Source organism: Zootoca vivipara, chromosome 6 (genome assembly GCF_965207765.1).
Source record: "Zootoca vivipara chromosome 6, rZooViv2.hap1.1, whole genome shotgun sequence".
In the NCBI taxonomy this organism is placed as follows: Eukaryota; Metazoa; Chordata; class Lepidosauria; order Squamata; family Lacertidae; genus Zootoca; species Zootoca vivipara.
The window spans coordinates 64,900,125-64,919,797 of record NC_142589.1 but is presented as its reverse complement, the minus strand read 5'-3'; the positions used below and the strand labels follow the sequence as shown (position 1 = coordinate 64,919,797).

The 19,673-nt window shown below is 43.8% G+C and overlaps 1 protein-coding gene across 3 annotated transcripts in view; it reads right to left on the bottom strand.

Moving 5' to 3' along the window:
* Nucleotides 1-8,408: 8,408 nt before the first annotated feature.
* The window catches only part of PTPRU (protein tyrosine phosphatase receptor type U), a 353,020-nt gene continuing 341,755 nt past the window's right edge, over nucleotides 8,409-19,673 (bottom strand). For 2 of the 3 annotated variants that reach the window (XM_035119521.3, XM_060275728.2), the window contains exons 29-30: nucleotides 16,227-16,362; nucleotides 8,412-9,682 (exon numbers count right to left, since the gene is read on the bottom strand). In XM_035119521.3, the coding sequence (XP_034975412.3) occupies nucleotides 9,620-9,682; nucleotides 16,227-16,362 (199 nt within the window). In that variant the 3' untranslated portion in view covers nucleotides 8,412-9,619. Of the gene's footprint in view, nucleotides 9,683-16,226; nucleotides 16,363-19,673 lie in introns of all 3 variants that reach the window. The other variant, XM_035119522.3, reaches the window with a different exon arrangement.

Below are 19,673 nucleotides of genomic sequence, written 5' to 3'. Positions count from 1 at the left end.
CTAAGGCGTCTGCTATATCGTGATATATTTTTCTTGCTAGCATTTGGGAATTTGGGGATGTTCCTTAACTACAAAGTTTAGTCATTTTGACATGGTCCCTTAGGAACTTTGGGCTACATTCACACCATGCATTTAAAGCACCATTATACCGTTTTAAACAACCACAATTCCCAGAGTGGCTTTGGGGAATAACCAGCCTCATATAACCAGCATGCTTAAGTCTAATGAATGCATGAAGGGGTTAATAACATAGAGAAAGATGCCCTGACAAACTTAGCCTAGGTCACGCCCCCTTACCTTGGCGGGAAATGGGTAATCAAGTCTTTGTTCCCTCTCCAGTCTACCTGAGAAGATCAGTATGTGAAGAAGGTTGAGCTGGTTGCTCCAGCTCAACTGCATGACTCTCACAAGCCACTCTTGAGTTCCCATACCAATAACTTAGGAACTTTCACCATTTTACAGCTAAGCTGAATTTTACTGCCTGTGCGACTTTACTGAACCACATGAATCTGACCTTCAGAGAATTTGTAAGTAAACCATTTTTTAACGTTAAACATGCGGTCTTTTCCTATGCTGGGGAAAGAAGGAAACTTGGAAATAAACTTGTTAAGAGGAGCATTTTGGAACTCACTTGGGGGGGGGCATATTTTAAAGGTCTAACAGCCTATATTTCCATGCTTTACTTTGTTGCATGTTTTGTGACTTTAAATCTCTGCTGAGTTTCTCTCACAAAAGAGTACCTGCCCCAAACTTGGATCTTGGCATCCAGGAGTTCTCTCTCTCATATATATCATCAACAGGTTTAACAATCAAGGATACTCTGAGAATTGTAAGTCTGGAGGGAAATAGGGGCCATTTCTTTCTTTCTTACATTTATATTTCACCTTTTTTCCCCCCAAGGAGCTCAGGGTGGCATACTTTTTCATTCTTCATTTAACATGTACAGCAACATTGGGTTAGGCTGAGAGGCAGTGACTTGTGAAAGGTAAGTTTCATGGCCAAGTGGGGATTTGAATCCTAGTCTCTCAGGTCCTGAGGAGAGTGAATGCCACTAGTGAATGGATGCTTAGGACCTGGGTTCTGGGACAGCCATCTGATTTATTGCTTTATAACCTGTTAACAGGTTAGTCTCACCCTTCCAGGTGGGGTTCTTGAATATTTGAAGCCAGGGTAACCAATCCAAACTATTGGATACAGGTGCATCATCTGAAACATGGTGATGTTTTGTATCCTACCATCTTACTTTTGTGAAAACATTCTTCTCCCTCCTAATTAGGCCATATGGCTCAATGTTTTGTATTTAATTCTTGCTATTAATTATTCTTCGTCCATATTTTTATTGCTCACTACTTTGGGTGCCATTTTGTGGAGAAGTGGCATACAAATAAACAGATGATGTTGATGATGCTATGAGTAAGTCAGGAGAGGGGAATCTACAGCCTATGGGTCAAATGTGGCCCCTCAGCTTATGTAGCCCTCTCAAAGTCACACCCCGCCTCTCCTCAAGCCACACCCCTCACTGGTTCTTCTTCCTACCATCCTTGAATGTTACAGCCTGGCTGAAATGTCCCATTCATCTGGCTTAACTGGACGGAGCGGGGAGATTTGTGAAGATGTTGTCTTCCGCAGAGATAGAAAATGTCAGTTGGCATGATTCCCATAACCAGTGCAGCTTTCTTCTTCTATTTTTATTATTATTAGGCCAAGAACCATCCCCCGAGAACAAGAATAAAATATTGGAACTTTCTTTTTGCCATTTGGAAATGTTTTATTTCATTGGCTTCGTTTTTTTGTTTTGAATTTTATTAAAAAGGGAGAAAGAGCACCACTGATTTTGTAATACCGATAAACATTATCCATATGAACAACAGTGTCTATATATATTTACACATATGCCTCTATATACATAGGTATCTATGTACATATGCCCATAAAGATTTTTGTGTTACCTTGGATGAAAATCTCAAAGAGAGTTGGAAAGTTGTTACCCTTTATAGCACTTGGATTTTTATTTTTTTATTTTTTTAATGCTTGCCCTTGTCGAGAGATAAGAGTGAAAATATTAAACATCTGGTCATATGAAGTTCTTCTCAAACTTCTACTCAAACTCTGAATTTTCCCTTGAGACTACAAGAATCATTGTGTGAGTTGCCTTCCCCCCCCCTTCTCTTCCCTTCCCTTCCCTTCCCTTGGCACATCATTTGGATGGTGAATCAGCTCTGAGCTCCCTCATGGATCAGTGGAAAATAACTCTGTAGGTCTCTGGCTCACCTATGCTCTGGTCAGAATCATTTGGCAGCTGGCTGATACACCAACAAGATATAGCACATGGATCAAGTGCTACCCTTTAGCAAATGCAGCTCATCTCAAAAATGAGATGTGACATTGGGCTCATTGAGAATGCAGACATTTGATGTTAATTTCCACAAATGAAACCAGGTCTACATTTCATTAACCTCAGCATCCCCTGGAAATCCTTAGTATCTATTCTGTTAGGTCACACCAGCCTATCAGAATCAATTAACCACCCAATCTCCCACCTATCAGCAGATCCATACTACATACATTCATTTTATTTGACTGCTGCCTTACAGGAAATAAACAGAGGAATAAGACTGTAGAACTGGGTGTGTTATTCCTCCTCCAACCTGCTATTTTTGCAGCAAAAGCTAATGACAAGGCTGGAATAGGATGAATGTATCTATTTCTCTTCTTTCTCACTTTGTGGTTTTTAAAATCCACAATCCCCTTCTATTTTCTTCGGTAATGCTTCATTTTTTGATTGTTTGGTCTTTTAATGTGTTGTAAACTGCTCTGAGAATTTTTCCTACAAAATGTAAAGCTGTATAGAAATGACATGAATAATATTTTTTTCTACAGTAAAAATAAAATAAATAATCCTTCCAAACATATTTTTAAATACATGTTTCCTCTCCAAAATATGTTTTAGCTATTTACCGGTAATTGCATATCATGATAATATAAACTGCTGACAACTGCAATAATTAGAGGAGTGCTAAAGCCAGCGAACTGCTAAATTCTCATGCACATATGAGTCTGAAAGGTGCAGATCAAGGCATTCAATGTAGAAATTCAGAAAGGACGAATTCCTAAGCTGCAAGAGAATGGAGCATTTTAAGCATATCTTAAAGTGGAACAATAATGAAGCTGCATGGGGATGAAGATGATGATTTGGCACTTCCTGGTTGGAGGGGGGATACGTGACAATATAGGATTGGAAATATTTTTTCCCGATCTTAAATTCAGTTATTTGGAATTTTGAAAAGAAAGAAAAAACCTCATGAAAATTAACCATATATTGATTTTTTTATTGGCATTTATTGGCATTTTTGGTAAATATTGTCTGGTTGAAGAACTACATCACAAAATTCAGTTATGTGTGAATTCGAAGGAGGGCTCTGTTTTGGTTTGCATATTGTTTTGGAAAACACAAGTCTCGTTGATTTGTCTTTAAATGCAAACTGACTCAAATTTCTCTCTAATGTCACCACTGGGTTTTAAGAGAGCTCTGAAGATGTCTTTCTTTCAGTCTGCTTTGGGGTAACATTTGGGGGAATGACTGCACATCCAGATGGCTATAATGAATGGTTAAATTGCCATGTTTGGGGTATTTGTTTTTTAATATATAGTTTGTTATGGCATCGAAAAGTGAAAATGCTGAGAAAACCTAAATACCAAAGTACATTAAAAACAAACAAACCCCAAAACGTTTCCTGTGTTTTTCTGCATTTTTCAGTGTGCCCTGAAAGTCCTTTCAATAAGTGGAGAAGAGAAGGTTAAGGGGTGATATAATAGCCATGTTCAAATATATAAAAGGATGCCATATAGAGGAGGGAGAAAGGTTGTTTTCTGCTGCTCCAGAGAAGCGGACACGGAGCAATGGATTCAAACTACAAGAAAGAAGATTCCACCTAAACATTAGGAAGAACGTCCTGACAGTAAGAGCTGTTCAGCAGTGGAATTTGCTACCAAGGAGTGTGGTGGAGTCTCCTTCTTTGGAGGTCTTTAAGCAGAGGCTTGACAGGCATATGTCAAGAATGCTTTGATGGTGTTTCCTGCTTGGCAGAGGATTGGACTGGATGGCCCTTGTGGTCTCTTCCAACTCTATGATTCTATGATTCTATATGAGTCTAAGTAAATGTGCATCACCTCTCAATCTACTCCAGGCTAAACATACTCAACTCCTTCAACCATTCCTCATAAGGCTTGATTTCCAGATCCTTTATAATCTTAGTCACCCTTCTGCTGCAGCTTGTCAATATCCTACTTGAACTCTGGTGCCTGGAACTAGACACAGTATTCCAGGTGGGGCCTGACTGAGGTGGAATAGAGTGGTACGGTCACTTCCTCTCTGGATACTATACCTCTGTTGAAGCAGCGCTACTAGGATTGTATTACTTTCCTGTTAGTGCTGCATGTTTTCAGGAACACTGACCTGAGCAATGACATGATTCTCCCCACCCCTACCCCACTGTGGAAATCTAGAACGTTTTATCGCCTCTCAACATCTGCTCTTTTCTATTTCCACTACCAAAACAAGACTCCACTCCAGTACGGGTCCAATTTATCATTCTTTAGGGCAGCTGGGTGGATCAGCCTTTATACCCAGCCCACTAAATCCTGAGATGACCTTTGCTACCAGCTGGAATTAGCTGAGGAGAGGCAGTCTCAAGTCTGTTTCATCTGACACAAGCTCTCCCTGTGCTCGGTTGCGACTTGGCAGGCACTCTCCTATCCATTAGTTAGTATAGGACTTGTTCTGTTTGCCATTTACTTGGAGCCATATAGAGTCCCCTGCCCAAGAGGTCCCACCTGGCTTTGGATTTCTTGTGGGGATCATTTGCCCATACTGGCCTTGGTCATCAGGTGGTTCTCCATTGTAGGGGGAAGTTCCAGTGTTGAGTTAGGTAAACTGGGGCAGGAGGAGAAATAATTGGTGAACACCTTGAAGCAAGTTCGAGGAGATGAAGGGCTGCTTCATCAGACCTGTCCATCAATGCTTCATGGCTGGAGGGGAGGGGACAGGAACCCTGCTCAACCACTCAAAGCCTCATGGCTAGAGGGGTGTGGAAAGAGTTCAGAATTCCCTCAATGGGCTAGCAAGGAGTGGGGAATTAATTGCTCCGAGGCCTTGAGCCATGGGAGCTCGTCCAACAAATCTGAGACTGAGGGATCACATTCCTATCACTCAAATTTCTAGAGATTAATAGATTCAGACCATTATGATAGCCTTGCTGCTTCACATAGCAGTCTTACCCATTTGAAGATCCAGTTAAAATAATTCAATACATTTGCTGCCATTCAAAACCCCAACTTTTGTTTAGCGCCTCTCTTTTACAGGTGTGTGGATGCCATGTGATACGTGAGTTTACTACACAATCTGCCTCTACCGAGGTTATTTATTTATATATATATAAATTCCTTGGCAGGATAGCTTTTGTACGAACTGTCTTGTCTTTATTGAAGGCATTAGCATTTTTCATACAATTTTGTGTTTCTCCAATGGGATGAATGAAGCAGCCCGTTACGTCTACTCGGGCGACCAGGAGTCCACACACAGAGTTAAAGCTTCCGAGCAGCAGCAAAACAGCCAGGTGTTGATGGACAGAGCAGGTGGGACTGCAGAATGTCATTTCCCACAAAGTATCAAACAAACATACGGTGGAAAGTAAGGAACAAGAATATCAAAAGAGCCCCCAAAGTCCCATCGTGTTGTTGCATCTTCAGAGCAAAGAGATCTGGATGGTTCATTTATTAACTACTGCTGCTTTTTTCATCATACAGGTTAGGAAATATTCTTTCCATCCAGACCTGAACATCTAGCATCCCTTTAAAACAAAATAAAAAACTGAATTGCAATCCTGTGCACATTTGCATGACAGCAGAGCTTGAATGCAGTGGGAGTGACTTCAGAGTAAGTGTGCATAGGATTGCATTGGCGCAGTCTCCTTGATCCAAAATATCTGAGGGATGGATGCCCCAGTTCAGCTTTAGACATGCATAGTTAGCTAGCAGGGCTAGTTAATAGATTCAGACCATTCTGGAAGCCTAAAAAGTGTTGCCCCATTATTCGGGCAGATTTAATTTTCTGCAAAATTGCTGTTTGTTTGGTTTTTTTGAAAAAAAAATAGAGTTATGTATCAAATTTGTATCAAACTCACTGTGTGTGAGAGAGGGGGGGAATTATGCTTCTATGATGATGCTTGCTGCAATATGTACACACAACTTCATAAACAAAATATGCTTATTTGCTTTTTATTTATTTATTTGCCGTGTGAACAGACGTTTCCATTTGGATTAACTGTCGGGGTGTCTGATCTAGAGGAGATGTACATGGCAGTAGTTGTTTATTTCTCCATAAATAGGGCCGTACTGCTCAGTAATGAAAACAATGGATATTAGCAAGCATCCTCAAAATAATTGTTTGACTTATATCTTGCTTGCTAGATGTGCAAGGTGAAGGTTTCTTAGCACTGCTTCCCCTAAAACATTCCCCCCCCGGGGGGGGGGATACTTTTCTGGGATTTGGGACACATCCCGTGTTACTTTAAATCAAGGAGACTTACTGTATCAGACCATGTGAACTCTGAAATAGAATCCTGCACTAAGAAAGGCTGGATTTGGTAACCAATATAAAGAATACAAAAAAAACCCAATTTGCACAATGCCTCTTAATTTTGCAGGATTCTGAAAATCTTTACCGTTTTGTATAATCTGTTCCAATTTTTGTAGTCATAGGAGGTAGACAGGAGCTGTGCAGAGCACTTAAACTCCACCTCCAATCCTTGAAAATCCAGCAAAGCAAAACCTCTGTCTTCAGAGAGTTCATCAGGCATTTCAAGAATGCATCTACGGTCTTGATGGCTGGAACTCAGTCATGTGTTGTTGTTGTTTTAAAAAAGAAAAACTAATACCGTATGAAAGGTCTCAGCAAGCTGAATTCAGTGCCACATTCTACACCCTTGTGAAACAGTGCCATTGGCACAGCCTTCTAAATACTCTTGTAAAAAGTTTGTAGAAAAATGAATGGTGGTTGCCTTTGCTCTGAACACAGGAAGCCATATGTTGCTATTCACAAAAGTGGCATTTCTCAGTATGAATCTCTATGTTCAGAAAGGTGTAGAGGAGCCCTTTAATTTCAGCTTATGTTTTCCATCAGTTCCACCCTCAAATAATTCCCCCCACTACTCTGGCATTGATGTCGATTATAAGTGCCGTATGATACCATAGGCCTTGTTGGCTTCCTCTTAGCTAGGAGCAACAATTTTGGTTTTCATTTTTGCACAGTGGCCTATTGAACTGCCTTTAACCCATGCAGGAAAGAGGTGTCCTAAATCTTCTTGGAGGCACCAATGGTAATCTGGATGGAAAAGCCAGTGGCTGAAAACAAAAGAGGGCTGGTTTCCATAGCATGACTAGAAAACTGTACTCTTTAGGGGTCTGAGAGGCTCGTCCTCTCCCCAATTTCAGAATACCTTTTGCCTTTGCTACTGAAAACTCTTTGCTTCATATTTCTTAGCATTTCATCCATCTTGATATTCCCATTCATTTTCAGATGTTGATGTTGGGGGTTTTTCCCCAGTTTTAATAATCACTATTTTGTGCCCCCAGCTTTTGTGCTGCTGCAGCTCAGCAAAGATTCATTCCTCCTGGCAGCAACCAGGCTATTTTGTTGTTCTTGTTGTTGCTCAGATTGCCCTGAACATTGTGCCATTTCAGGGCATGGTAGAACAAATAGTGATCCCCACATAATCTGGTGGCTCCCAATTTGGCCGACATCACCACTCTGGAATGATGCAGATATTTGGGGAATGAATGGGGACTGCCAGGAATGGCTGCCAAATAAGGTAACTCTCCTAAATGTGCACAAAAGGGGGTTCTGGATAGGTCTCCCATATGTTCCTTTGCATTGGTTGATGAATGCATACCCCTAGCCACTAAGAGTTCTCTCCTTCCTTTGCTAGTTCAGTCAGTGTCTTGGCCAATCAGGATTTTATGGGAGCAACTGAGACTGCAACTAGGGTCCTTCGGTGGTGAGATGAGGAGCGTCTTTGCAGGGAGACACCCTTCTGCTAATTATCTATGAAAAGTCTGTTACCCAGAGTGGGAGGTAGCTGATGGAGGAAAGGGAAGGAAAGTGGCCCCACAGATTCTGACACACCCACACACCCCAGCTGCAGGCCCAACTTCACAGCTAAGGGCACAGAATGAAGAAATCCCACCCACCCAACTCTCTTATGCTTCTGTTGGTAACCACCACAATTTATGCTTTTAAAGTTCTGATTCACTGAACCAAGCTACAGAAAATAAATGTGGAAGTGTCTGCCCCTGTGTGCTGGGAGAGCAGACTTACCTTTCCAGGTAAAATGAATTTGAACCACATTAGTCCTATGTTCTGAAATAATTTACAAGTGACCTCCTTCCATCTCAAAGCCGCAGCCAGCCCACAACCTGAAGCTCATGCCTGACCCTTAAAAAAAAGAATGGATCTGCATTGCCATTGGCATCTGTCTCATCCCTGTTTGTCCCCACTTGTCAGCCAGTCCTCAGAAATATGGTCAAACCCATTTGGAGGATAGACTTTTCTGCTGAATCACTTGCTGGTGGTGTCCGGAACCACTGTAGGTGTGTGTCTGAGATAGAGACAGAGTTAGTTCTAGAGGCTGACATTCTGAAGAATGGTGTGATATCTGGGGTGATTCAGTGTTGGGGTAGCCCTCTTGAAAATGCCTTGAAAGGGCTGGAGGATTGACACTCTAAAAAGGGAGCCCCTTCTAAAGCTTCTGCTGTTTGGAGTGGAGTATCCAGGCACAAAGACATGGTGGTTGTTACAAAATCTGGTCTGGCTACCTTAGTCTTGGAGCAAGTAGCCTGTGTGCTTTCTTTCTCTTAGATAATCCCCAAAATTCATTCACTGTGTTTTCCTACAGGTAAGGTTAGACCAGGGATAAATTCAGAAACACTCTTTGGAGGCAGGCATTAGTCTGGAAACAATAAACGTAGGGTTATAAACAAAGAGCGAAAAACTGTACACGTCCCGATTTTCACTGTCAGTCCAAGATGGCACACACTTTCCCACAGAAGGATGGTTGCCAAGATTTTGCATGATCGCCTTCAAAGAGCTTCTTATAAGCTTTCAGAACACCACTGTTTCTTCGAATCGCATGTGGTCGTTGTGAAAGATGCTGGACTCCAGCTCTCCTCCCAGTCTCGGTGGCGGCATGGATCCCTTTCTAGGCTGTGATTGGTGCAGTCACAAGGAGATTACGCCTGAGGCTCTTCCAGTCCATACATGCACAAACAACACACAGGAGCCAAACTCCAGGCTGGCAGGTACACAATCGTTTTGTAGATGGGATGAGTTTGTGTAGGCTCTGCTCTGCCAGCAGCTGGAGAAGTGGGAGCAGAAGCTTAGGAGGAAAGATGAAGGTAGGGGATGGACAACATGGCCCCATATCTTGCCTTTTTAGTTTCCGTTCTTTTCCTTGTATTCTCTTCTCTCCTCCTCCTTCTTGCTCTTACTCAAAAGTCTGGATGCAAAATGCATGTTTGGCACAAACCCAAAACAAACACTTGCCTGCGCGCTTCTGGCAAGGTGCTATCTGGTCTCCAGTGACTCCAGGTATTCCAGGGCTAGGTCATAGCAGAAGTGGTACTGTTCCTTTAAGGGGGAGGGGGGGGGAGAAAAGAAGGATTGTTAAGAACGGGCAAAGTGCACATTCACCAATGCTTTACAGTGCATTTCCCCATAAAATAAGCATTTGGTACATAAGGTACATGTTCTTATGGGCACATTTTGTTCACCAAAATGGCATCATAAAAGTGCAGAAAGCATACCAAGCAAATTTACCCTCTGTCTCTGGCCCAGCCTTGCAAAGAATGCTGGAAAACACCCAGTGCAGGATTTACATATAAGTTAAACAAGCTACTCTCTAGGGGGGCCCCAAAAAAATTAAAGGAAGAAAACCTGGATGTACATTTCCAAAATATAAAATAAAAAACAAATAAAATAAAACCTATATACAGCAACAGTGTTTGTGTTGTGTAGGCTCCTATGATGTACATATTTTGTTATGTGCAAATGGCTTTAGATACCTTTTAGGTCTATAAATTACCATATGGCATATATTCAACACAAAAAAAACAGTGACAATTTGTTGTTGGCAAAGGACAGCTGGACGTATAAAGGGCCCCATTACCTTCAGTAGTTTAGGGCCTCATCAAACCTAAATCCAGCCCTGAAAAAAACCTTCTGCTGGAGAAAATCACTACAATTTAATTTAATTCTTTATCAGTTTATTTATTTTTATATTGGGATATCACCTTTCCTCCAAGGAGATCAAGATGGTGTATATATTTCTGCTTCTCCCCATTTTATGCACCCCCAACAACCCTGTGAGAGAAGTTAGGCTAAGAGATGGTGACTGGCGCCATGTCAGGATCACTGATAAGCTATATATTAGTTCCAGGGTCACAGACAATATGGGTTGTAGGTAACCCATGCTAGGCCTTCTCAGAGCAGACCCGTCATTTTTTCTTGTTGTTGTTCATTTCAGTGGACTTACTGTGATGAAAATTTTGTTGGATACAACACTGCGTCTCTGAGAAACACTATTCACTGAGGAACACTATTCACTTAAAACATGGGGTGTAGGTTATGACCCTCTTGTGCTGCTTGCGGGCCCCATGGCTGGCTGCTGAGGGAAGCAAGATGCTCAACTAGATGAGCATTTGCTCTGGAACACAGCAAGGTGACTGATACTGAATCAGACCACTGGTCCATGTAGCTCCTTTTTGTCAGTGACTAGGCAATGTAGCATCCTCCACATAAGGTAAGGTAAAGGACCCTGGACGGTTAAGTCCAGTCAAAGGTGACTATGGGGTTGTGGCGCTCATCTCACTTTCAGGCTGAGGGAGCCGGCGGTTGTCCACAGACAGCTTTCTGGGTCATGTGTCCAGCATGACTAAACCGCTTCTGGTGCAACGGAACACCGTGACGAAAACCAGAGCACACCGAAATGCCGTTTACCTTCCTGCTGCAGCGATACCTATTTATCTACTTGCACCAGCATGCTTTCGAACTGCTAAGTTGGCAGGAGTTGGGACAGAGCAGCGAGAGCTCACCCCATCGCAGGGATTCAAACTGCCAACCTTCTGATTGGCAAGCCCAAGAGGCTCAGTGGTTTAGACCACAGCGTCCCCCATGTCCCCCATCCTTCACATGCTGTAATGAGGCATGACGGGCATGTCAAGAACATCTGAATCTCTCACCAACATGAACATTAAAAACGAGAATAAAACAACCTAAAATACAGGAGGAATATATTAATTGATTTGTCCATTAATATGCAATTTTACAATAAACACACAATTTTTTAAAAAAATGTCATCCAAATAAGAAGTAACCCTCTTCAGATCTTCCTGATCTTCTCTTATGTAGAGTTTGAGTGTAGGGCTTGCAATGGCAACCTGACAGCTCTTTATCTGCAAACATAGCTGGATATGGTTATCTCTTAACGTAACCTACCACACAGGGTTGTTAAGACAAGAGGAAAAGAACCATACATGCTACTCTTTAACCAGGCCTTTGGCTGATTGACAGCCAATGCCCTTTTAAAATGCATTGTGGAAGGGGGAGGTTATTAAGTTGTCTTTATTTTTGTTTTTATTACGTACTTTGTAGGGCTTTTTTATATATTGTGATTTTATGTTGTGAACCGCCCTGAGATCTGCGGGTGCATGGCAGTATACAAATTTAACAATTAATAATAACAACAATAACTTTTCTAAGCAATGGTAGGCTATTGATCTCTTCCACCTTTGGTGCCTGCGAACAGGGCCACAAAAGTCTCTGTGGAATGGGGTGGCATTTTTCACTCTGCAGTTGCTGCAATCCTACGCTCACTTGCTTGGAAGTAAGCGCTGTTGAATCCAGCTGGGAAAATTCAGGTCCACTGGGGAACACGTACTAAGATTTCTCTGCGTACCTTCGTTGTCCAAAAGCAAATTTCAAAATGGAAAGGAACATTGCTATATAAAGAAAGAGACAACAAACTCTCATAAAAGCCAGAGTGCAAAAGAATGATCTGCTATTAGGATGTCAGGAGAGTAGGAAGGAAGGGGGAGGATTTAGGCATCAGCGGAGTCCACAACAGCCTGGGAAAGAGATGAAAGAGGAGCCAAGACCACATTTTGAAAGGGTGTTCTCTGAAGTAGAAAAACGACAGCTCCTTTTAAGAGGTCGTCTATGCAGCAGAGTGCTCTTCTTTTATCTATACCCTGCAGCTGATATGATGGATAATTCTTTTGTATTATATGAGTTTCCTACTGGGATGGTCTGAGACTATCATACATTTATGCCACAGTCGGGGGCTGCGTGAACTGGGCACCTTAAAAGCGAGAAGAATAAGGATCTTGATGGATATTCTGGAGAAAATGATCTGGTGTCAGTGTTAGGTCTGAAGGCAATGGACCGGACATAGCAATGCCAATCATTTTGCGACCAATTGGTGAGAAATAAACACTCCCTGAAGCACTTGCTCTGCATACTGTACCACGTGGTGTACTGCGGCCCAGCAATAGATGTGACATGAAATTAGCTACATACCGAGCCACCCAAAGCGCAGGGCAGAACTACCCAAAGCCCTGATTTGCCATGCTGGAGGGGGTCTGAATCGGGCAGAGGCATCCCTCTGCTAGGCGGCGGAAGAACTACACCACAAATTTCAGAGAAGTGCAAATTTCAAAGGATATCTGTTTTGGTTTGTGTGTTAGTTTGAAAAATGCAAACTAGGTAGTTTCTTGTTAAATGCAAAAAAAGAAAATGAAATTCTCTCTGATGCCAAGCACATTAGAACTCTCCCCACCCCACGCCCATGGTTTCAAAGAATTGCTATTCAGAAGCTTTACTGCCTCTGACTGTGGAGGCAGAGCATAGCCCCATGACTAGTATCCATTGATAGCAATATCATCCGTGGATTTATCCAGTCGTCTTTTAAAGCCACCCCAATTGGTGGCCATCACAGCCTTTGTGGGAGCAAGTTCCATAGTTTAACTAGGCACTGCTTGAAGAAACACTTTCTTTCAACTTTTCTGAGTCTTCCAAAATTCAGCTTCATTGGAGGTCCATGAACATTATGAGAGAGGGAGAAAACAACCTCATGAATGCCTATCACATCACCTCTTCCTTCCCTTTTCTCTAAACTAAAATCTGTAAACCAAGAAGTTCCAAACACAGCAATCTTTTCTCATACGAGAGTTGTTCCATCTGCTTCATCATTTTGGTTGCCCCTTTTACTTTTTCACTGAGATGGTTGATCTGTGTCTGAGTTGCACTGCTGGTGACAACCCTTTTGCATGGGGGTTCTGTTCCTGCCCCCCTTGTTATGCCCCATTCCACCTCCCACCACCCCATTCTGCCCTCTTCCTGGTCCAAAAGGACCCACACATAGGCGGTCGCATGTCAATTGGACGCGAGCAAAATTGTTGCTGCCTGTACTTCAGACTGCAGACAGGGGTTCATGCAATGGACTATACCCTCCCAATCATTCTGACTTGGCCTTTAACCTGACATGTCGGAGGAGCAGTTAAGATATGGGCAACAACAGAAGTTTAGCTGGCTGCTAGAGAAGGCATTCCATCCAAACTCTTAAGTACAATTCCTTCAATGCAAGCAGCAGCCAACTTTTCAAGAAACCAATTAGTTTCTTGTGGGTTGGGGAAACCTGAGCCCAGAGCCTCAGGTGCCAGTGGTCTCCAGAAGGGAAGAGAATCAAAGAGTGAAGGCAACTATGCAAGATATTAAACAATTATCTAATGCTTTTGGACGACGAAGAAGAAGAGGGTTGCTTTCCTTGATGGCAGCATTGAAACATCAAAGTTCTGTAGCAGAAACGATGCACACAGGGGCCAGATCCTCTGCGGGTGCAAATCAGTGAAACTCTACTAATAGCAAAACAGACAAGATCTCATTTACTCCTGTGGTGGATCATTAAATTGAGTCTTCAGGAAACAGCATTTGCAGGTTCAACTGAGGTTGGGGAAAGATTGTGTTCCGGATGAAAACACTAGTTTGCATCTGCTAATACCTTGCAATTTAGCCCAATAGGTTGTCCGACTCTGTGCCAGTTCTTGCATATATTTTTTTTATTGCTTTCGCTTAATTCCTATCCTCTCCCCCACCCTTTCCGTCCCCCTGCTCCAATTGTGGTTTTAATTCCTAATGCAATCACATCCACCCCCAAAGATATTTCATTTTGCAAGGTAGAAATTTGATAATCCAGACTTCACAAATGTCATATTCCCCCCCCCCGCCCCCCGCCATTCCAGTTCTGTTCCTGGCATGACTCGCTACTTAAAGCAAGAAAATAAGATTCCGGCATTGCAGATGGGTGTGCTTAGAAAGCCAAAATGTTCATTCTTGGGGTTTGGCTCTAGAACTGCACCAAAATGCACCCCTCCCAAATCCACTGCCCTGTTTGCAAGCATTTAGCAAGTTTTTGAGTGCATGGACAGTGAATGGGATAGAAACATACCTACCTTTTGGCCATTATGGAAGTCACAGCAGCAGACAGGTGGTGTCCAATGCAGGCACGGACCCAACTTAGATTTGTTTAGCTTTAGGAAGCTGGCTGCATTGTGTGCCCTCAGGCAATTCCTTGGAGCCAAGAAGGCCCTCTAGGCATTTCTATCTGACCTTTGGGACTCTCCCCAGGACACACCCATCTCCCTAGGCCACATCTCTCACTGGCCTTGCTCAATACCCTCCTCAAGTGCCTTGAACAGTGATCTTGCCTTTTTCCTCTCTTGCTTGCCTGCTTGGATCTCTGACTTTTGTCTGGCTGGAATGTAGCCTGCTGATCAAAGTCCTATTCCATGTTCCGTCCACATTTTGCCTCTGTTCCCACCCACCAGTGGCATGTGTCCCTTAGGTTTCTCTTGGTGGAATGCAGCTCTCAGGTTGACAACAGATCCCACCTCATATCTACAGCATGACTTAGCATCATGCTGAATTGGCCTCCACTACCAACGCAGGTGGCACTGTGGATTAAACCACAGAGCCTAGGGCTTGCCAATCAGAAAGTAGGCAGTTCGAATCCCCATGACGGGGTGAGCTCCCATTGCTCGGTCCCTGCTCCTGCCAACCTAGCAGTTCGAAAGCATGAAGTGCAAGTAGATAAATAGGTACCACTCCGGTGGGAAGGTAAACAGTGTTTCTGTGTGCTGCTCTGGTTCGCCAGAAGCGGCTTAGTCATGCTGGCCACATGACCCGGAAGCTGGCTCCCTCGGCCAGTAAAGCAAGATGAGCACCACAACCCCAGTCATCCACGACTGGACCTAATGGTCAGGGGTCACCTTTACCTTACCCTCCCAATGTATTATGTGCCAAATTAGGAACATTAAACAACAGCAGTTCTGGTGGCTCACCACGCAGGGCTGCCTCACAGAGAAATAAAGGTCTTGGATTCTATCCCCCATGACTCCTGGCAAGCATGTATTGCAAGGTGAGCTTAGAAACTATTTGGAAGAGAACTTGTCAGCCCTCAGCCACCAACCCTATCTGCTATCTTTATGCCTGGGGATCCTTGAATGTCCCCCTAGGGCCTTCCATGCCCAGCTGAAGCTCCCTTCAAATGGACTATCTTGGAAGCCTTCTCTAGCATCTATGGTCACACTAACCCCCTGCCAGTTAAAGAAAACTGCAAGGCTTTCTTTCATTCCTGGTCAGGACTATGATACCAACCACTAGAAAAAAATGACCCTGCAAGATCAGAGCAGAAGTTTACCATCCTGTTTCTCAAAGTGGCCAACTGGGGATGCCCAGCCACAAGGCATGAAACCAACAGCCCTCTGCAACAACTAGTATTAAGTGGCATAGTGCTGCTGATTCTGGATAGCTCAGTTGGTTATTAGCTCAGTGCTAATTACCACCAAGGATGCAGGTTTGATCCCTGTATGGGGCAGCTGCATATTCCTGCATTGCAGCAAGTTGGGGTCCCTTCCAACTCTATAATTCAATGAAAATTGAAGTTCTCTTGAGCTACCATGGTTGATAGCCATTTACCAACATATCTTACAGAAGTGGTGCAAGCGAAAGGTCATGATCACAGTTTGAGGCAGAAAATTCTGTCATTTCCTGCCAATTCCACAAAGCTGCAAAATTTTCAAAAGGTGCAGGCAAAGGAAACTGTACTTTTGTTACTTACAAAGGTCTCGACCATATTTGGCTTGTAGTTGCGGAGGGTCTTTGCAGCGAAGAAAACATCCACCAGCTTGTGACACTTGATCATCTCCAAGATCATGGTGCAGGCACAGAAAGTGCCACTCCGGCCTCCCCCGTTTCTGCAGGAGAAATTAAATGCACGGGACAGTCAGCATATTAAAGCAACCCAGGGGTTTCCAGTATTGTGAGTAGGACCTTGGATTCTAGAGTTCAAATCCCTACCCAGCCATGAAGCTCACTGGGTGGCAGTGGGTCTGTCAATAACCCTCAGCCTAGCCTACCTCACAGGGTTGTTGTAATGAAAAAAATAGGAGGGGAACCATGTATACCACCTTAAGCAACTTGAAGGGAAGATACGATATAAATGTAACAACAGCAAGAGAATGGTGAACTGCTTTTTATCCAGCAGTGGAGAGAGAGAAAGAGAAAGAAGAAAAACAAGCCAACATAATGTATCCAGAACTTGTTTTTCCCCCCTTAAAAAACGTTTAGGGGTACTCTCATTTTGACTCAAGAATGAGTCATCATTAAATCACCATTTAATAGTTCAAATCAGGAAAAATAAATACAGTAAATGGACAAAAACACAAAGATTCACAAAATGTTTAAGGGTATGCATACCCCTTCGCCCCCCCCCCTCCGAAAAAAGCACTGCATGTACCCAACCCAAAGGATAACATTTGAGAGCTGAAATTAGACAGACTTCCTTCATTCAATAAGTAAGGTCCACAAATCATAAGGGATTTGGACTTGAAATTGTTTTTTATGTATGTTTTTCATTGTTCGTGTTTTTATTGTTAATCGCTTCAGAATATTTTATGGGAAGCAATGCAAAAAAATGAAATAAATAAATAAATAAATAAATAAATGGACTTGGAGGTCACCTTGAGCCCAATCTTTAAGGCTTTTCGTTGGGGGGAAGAGGATGCAGGGCCAGTGGCTTCTCTAGATTCTGGCCAATCCTTGCATAAGGCATGTGAATAGATTGAAGCCAGATATATATAGATGGCAGAACTCGAAACTGGGGGCTAGACTGAGGCTATGTTTGTTGAACTCCGTTCCCATTGAAAGCAATGATACTTAAGCCATGACTCGATTGCCCCATTGATTCCAATAAGAGCTAAGTTCAGCTGGATCCAAAGCTCAAAGCCGAAGCTCAGTGCCATTTTGTGCTTTTGGAAGTATTGAACGGAGGACTCTTAATAATCTGTTAGTTCTCAAAGTCTGGTTTAGTAATTCCAACCGGGTCAAGAAGTGCAGAGCCGAAGTCATCACAGTAAGTTATGCCAAGTTTTAGGCTTCGTCACTGTTTTTTTTTTCCTGTAAAAACTGTTGAAATGATTAATTTGAGTTTTGTCTAAATGATTTCAAAGTTTGCAGCCATGGTTTATGCAAGAGGCTGCCGAAGATTTGCTTGCTTCCTTGGAAAAGGATGTTAAGCTCAGAATGCACTCACCTCATCATGTTGCATAATTACCCTAGGCTTTCCAGAGTAGCCACTTTTAAGGCTCTGAATCAAGGGGTTTGCTGTCTCTTGGATATAATTAAATATAGGCTTGTGGCAATGATTGAGAAATAATCCTTGCTAAGAGATTAAATTGTTGAGCAGACTCAGAAGGGCTGTTTTGCTCCTATGCAAATACAGATGGGAATCCAAAGATAGTGAAAAAAAGGGCAGGGAAAACCCTCATCCCATCAAAAGTCAGAGCACTTTGCTAATGGGGATAATGCCAGCATTATTATATGATTGTGGTAATGCAGCATTTCAAACTCTTAAGCAAAGTATTATATAAACACTAAGCATTATATTACATACTAGTGGATTTTAGCCCGTTTAAAAACGGGCGCTAGAGGAAGCGGCCTGCCGGGACTGGCTTGGCGGTGGCGGGTCTTCCCGCCACCGCCAAGCCAGTCTGCAGCGGGGGCTTTTCGCCGTTTGCCTTCCCCAGAGGGGGAGGCAAACGGCAAAAAACCCCGCCGCGCCGCAATTCGGCTCCGGGACTGGCTTGGCGGTGGCGGGTCTTCCCACCACCGCCAAGCCAGTCCGCAGCGGGGGCTTTTCGCCGTTTGCCTTCCCCCGAGGGGGAGGCAAACGGCGGAAAACCCTGCCGCGCCGCAATTCGGCTCCGGGACTGGCTTGGCGGTGGCGGGTCTTCCCACCACCGCCAAGCCAGTCCGCAGCGGAGGCTTTTCGCCGTTTGCCTTCCCCCCCACTTCGACTCGGGGACTGGCTTGGCGGCGGCGGGAAAAAGGGGAGGAATTCCTCCCCTTCTTCCCGCCGCCGCCAAGCCAAAGCGGGCTTCCCTCGGCGCCCGCTGCCGCTTCGGCTTCCTCGGGTTCCCCGAGGAAGCGCCGTCCCATGCCGGAGGTGTGCGGCGAGGCTGCCGGGGGGGAGCGCTTCTCTCCCCCGCCGCCTCACCGCGCACCTCCAGCATGAGACTGGGCTTCGGAGCGGCGGTTGGTGGAGCGGCAGTTGGCTGTTCCCTGTGTCCCGAGAGCGCGCGTCCAATCCCTGTGTCCCTGGTTGTCTCTGCTGTCCAATCCCTGTGTCCCTGGCGCACATGCGCAGTACCCCAGGGACACACGGGACAACTGGACGCAGGGACAACATGGACTTTATATATTACATATTTGTATTAGTGCAGGGATCCTGTATTTGGCCAAGTCAGTTTCAGGACTGCTTGGGAAAATAACTCACAGAAATAAGAATTGCTGGGGCAACAATAACATACAGATATAGGAATAATCTCCCAGCGTGGTCTGAAATCTATACAATTTTTGAATGGGCTCTGCATCTTACCATGAGGCGCCAGAGGGTGTTCTGTTTTTGTATAACAAAAATAATCAAAGACCCTTTTTGTCTCTGCTTCTATATTTCCATTCTGTCTTCTCTTCTGTTATTATTTTATTTTTCATTAAAAAACAACAAAGCTTTGCCATCTTTCAAGTGGTAGCTTGAAGGCAGCCCAGGGGTAGCTGGCCTGCCTTCTGAACAGCCCAGCTGCATTTGCTGCAACATGGCCTGGTGGGAATGACACATTGCATTTTCTGGGAGAGAAAAAATGGCTACCGCGTTGGCCAACAGAGGCAATGATCATTTCTTCTCACTCCCCAGAATGAGAAGGAACGACACACCAAGGAACGACACTCCATTGTGACTCCAGAAGAGACCAACGAATGCCAACACAATTTTTGCAGAGAATCTCCTTAATCTCATCTTGCCCACTCAGAACACAGCACTGCCTGCGAAGCAGTTCCTTTCTTCCTACTGTGGAGAAATCTGAAATGCTAAGAGCCTGCAACAAGGAGGTGAAGACCAGATTTCCTGCACTGTGGCAATTTTCAAGGATGGCCAAAAAAGAATGAGGTCATGGCTCAGTGGTAGAAAATACGATTTCATGCAGGAAGTTTAGGGTTCAAGCCTCAACAT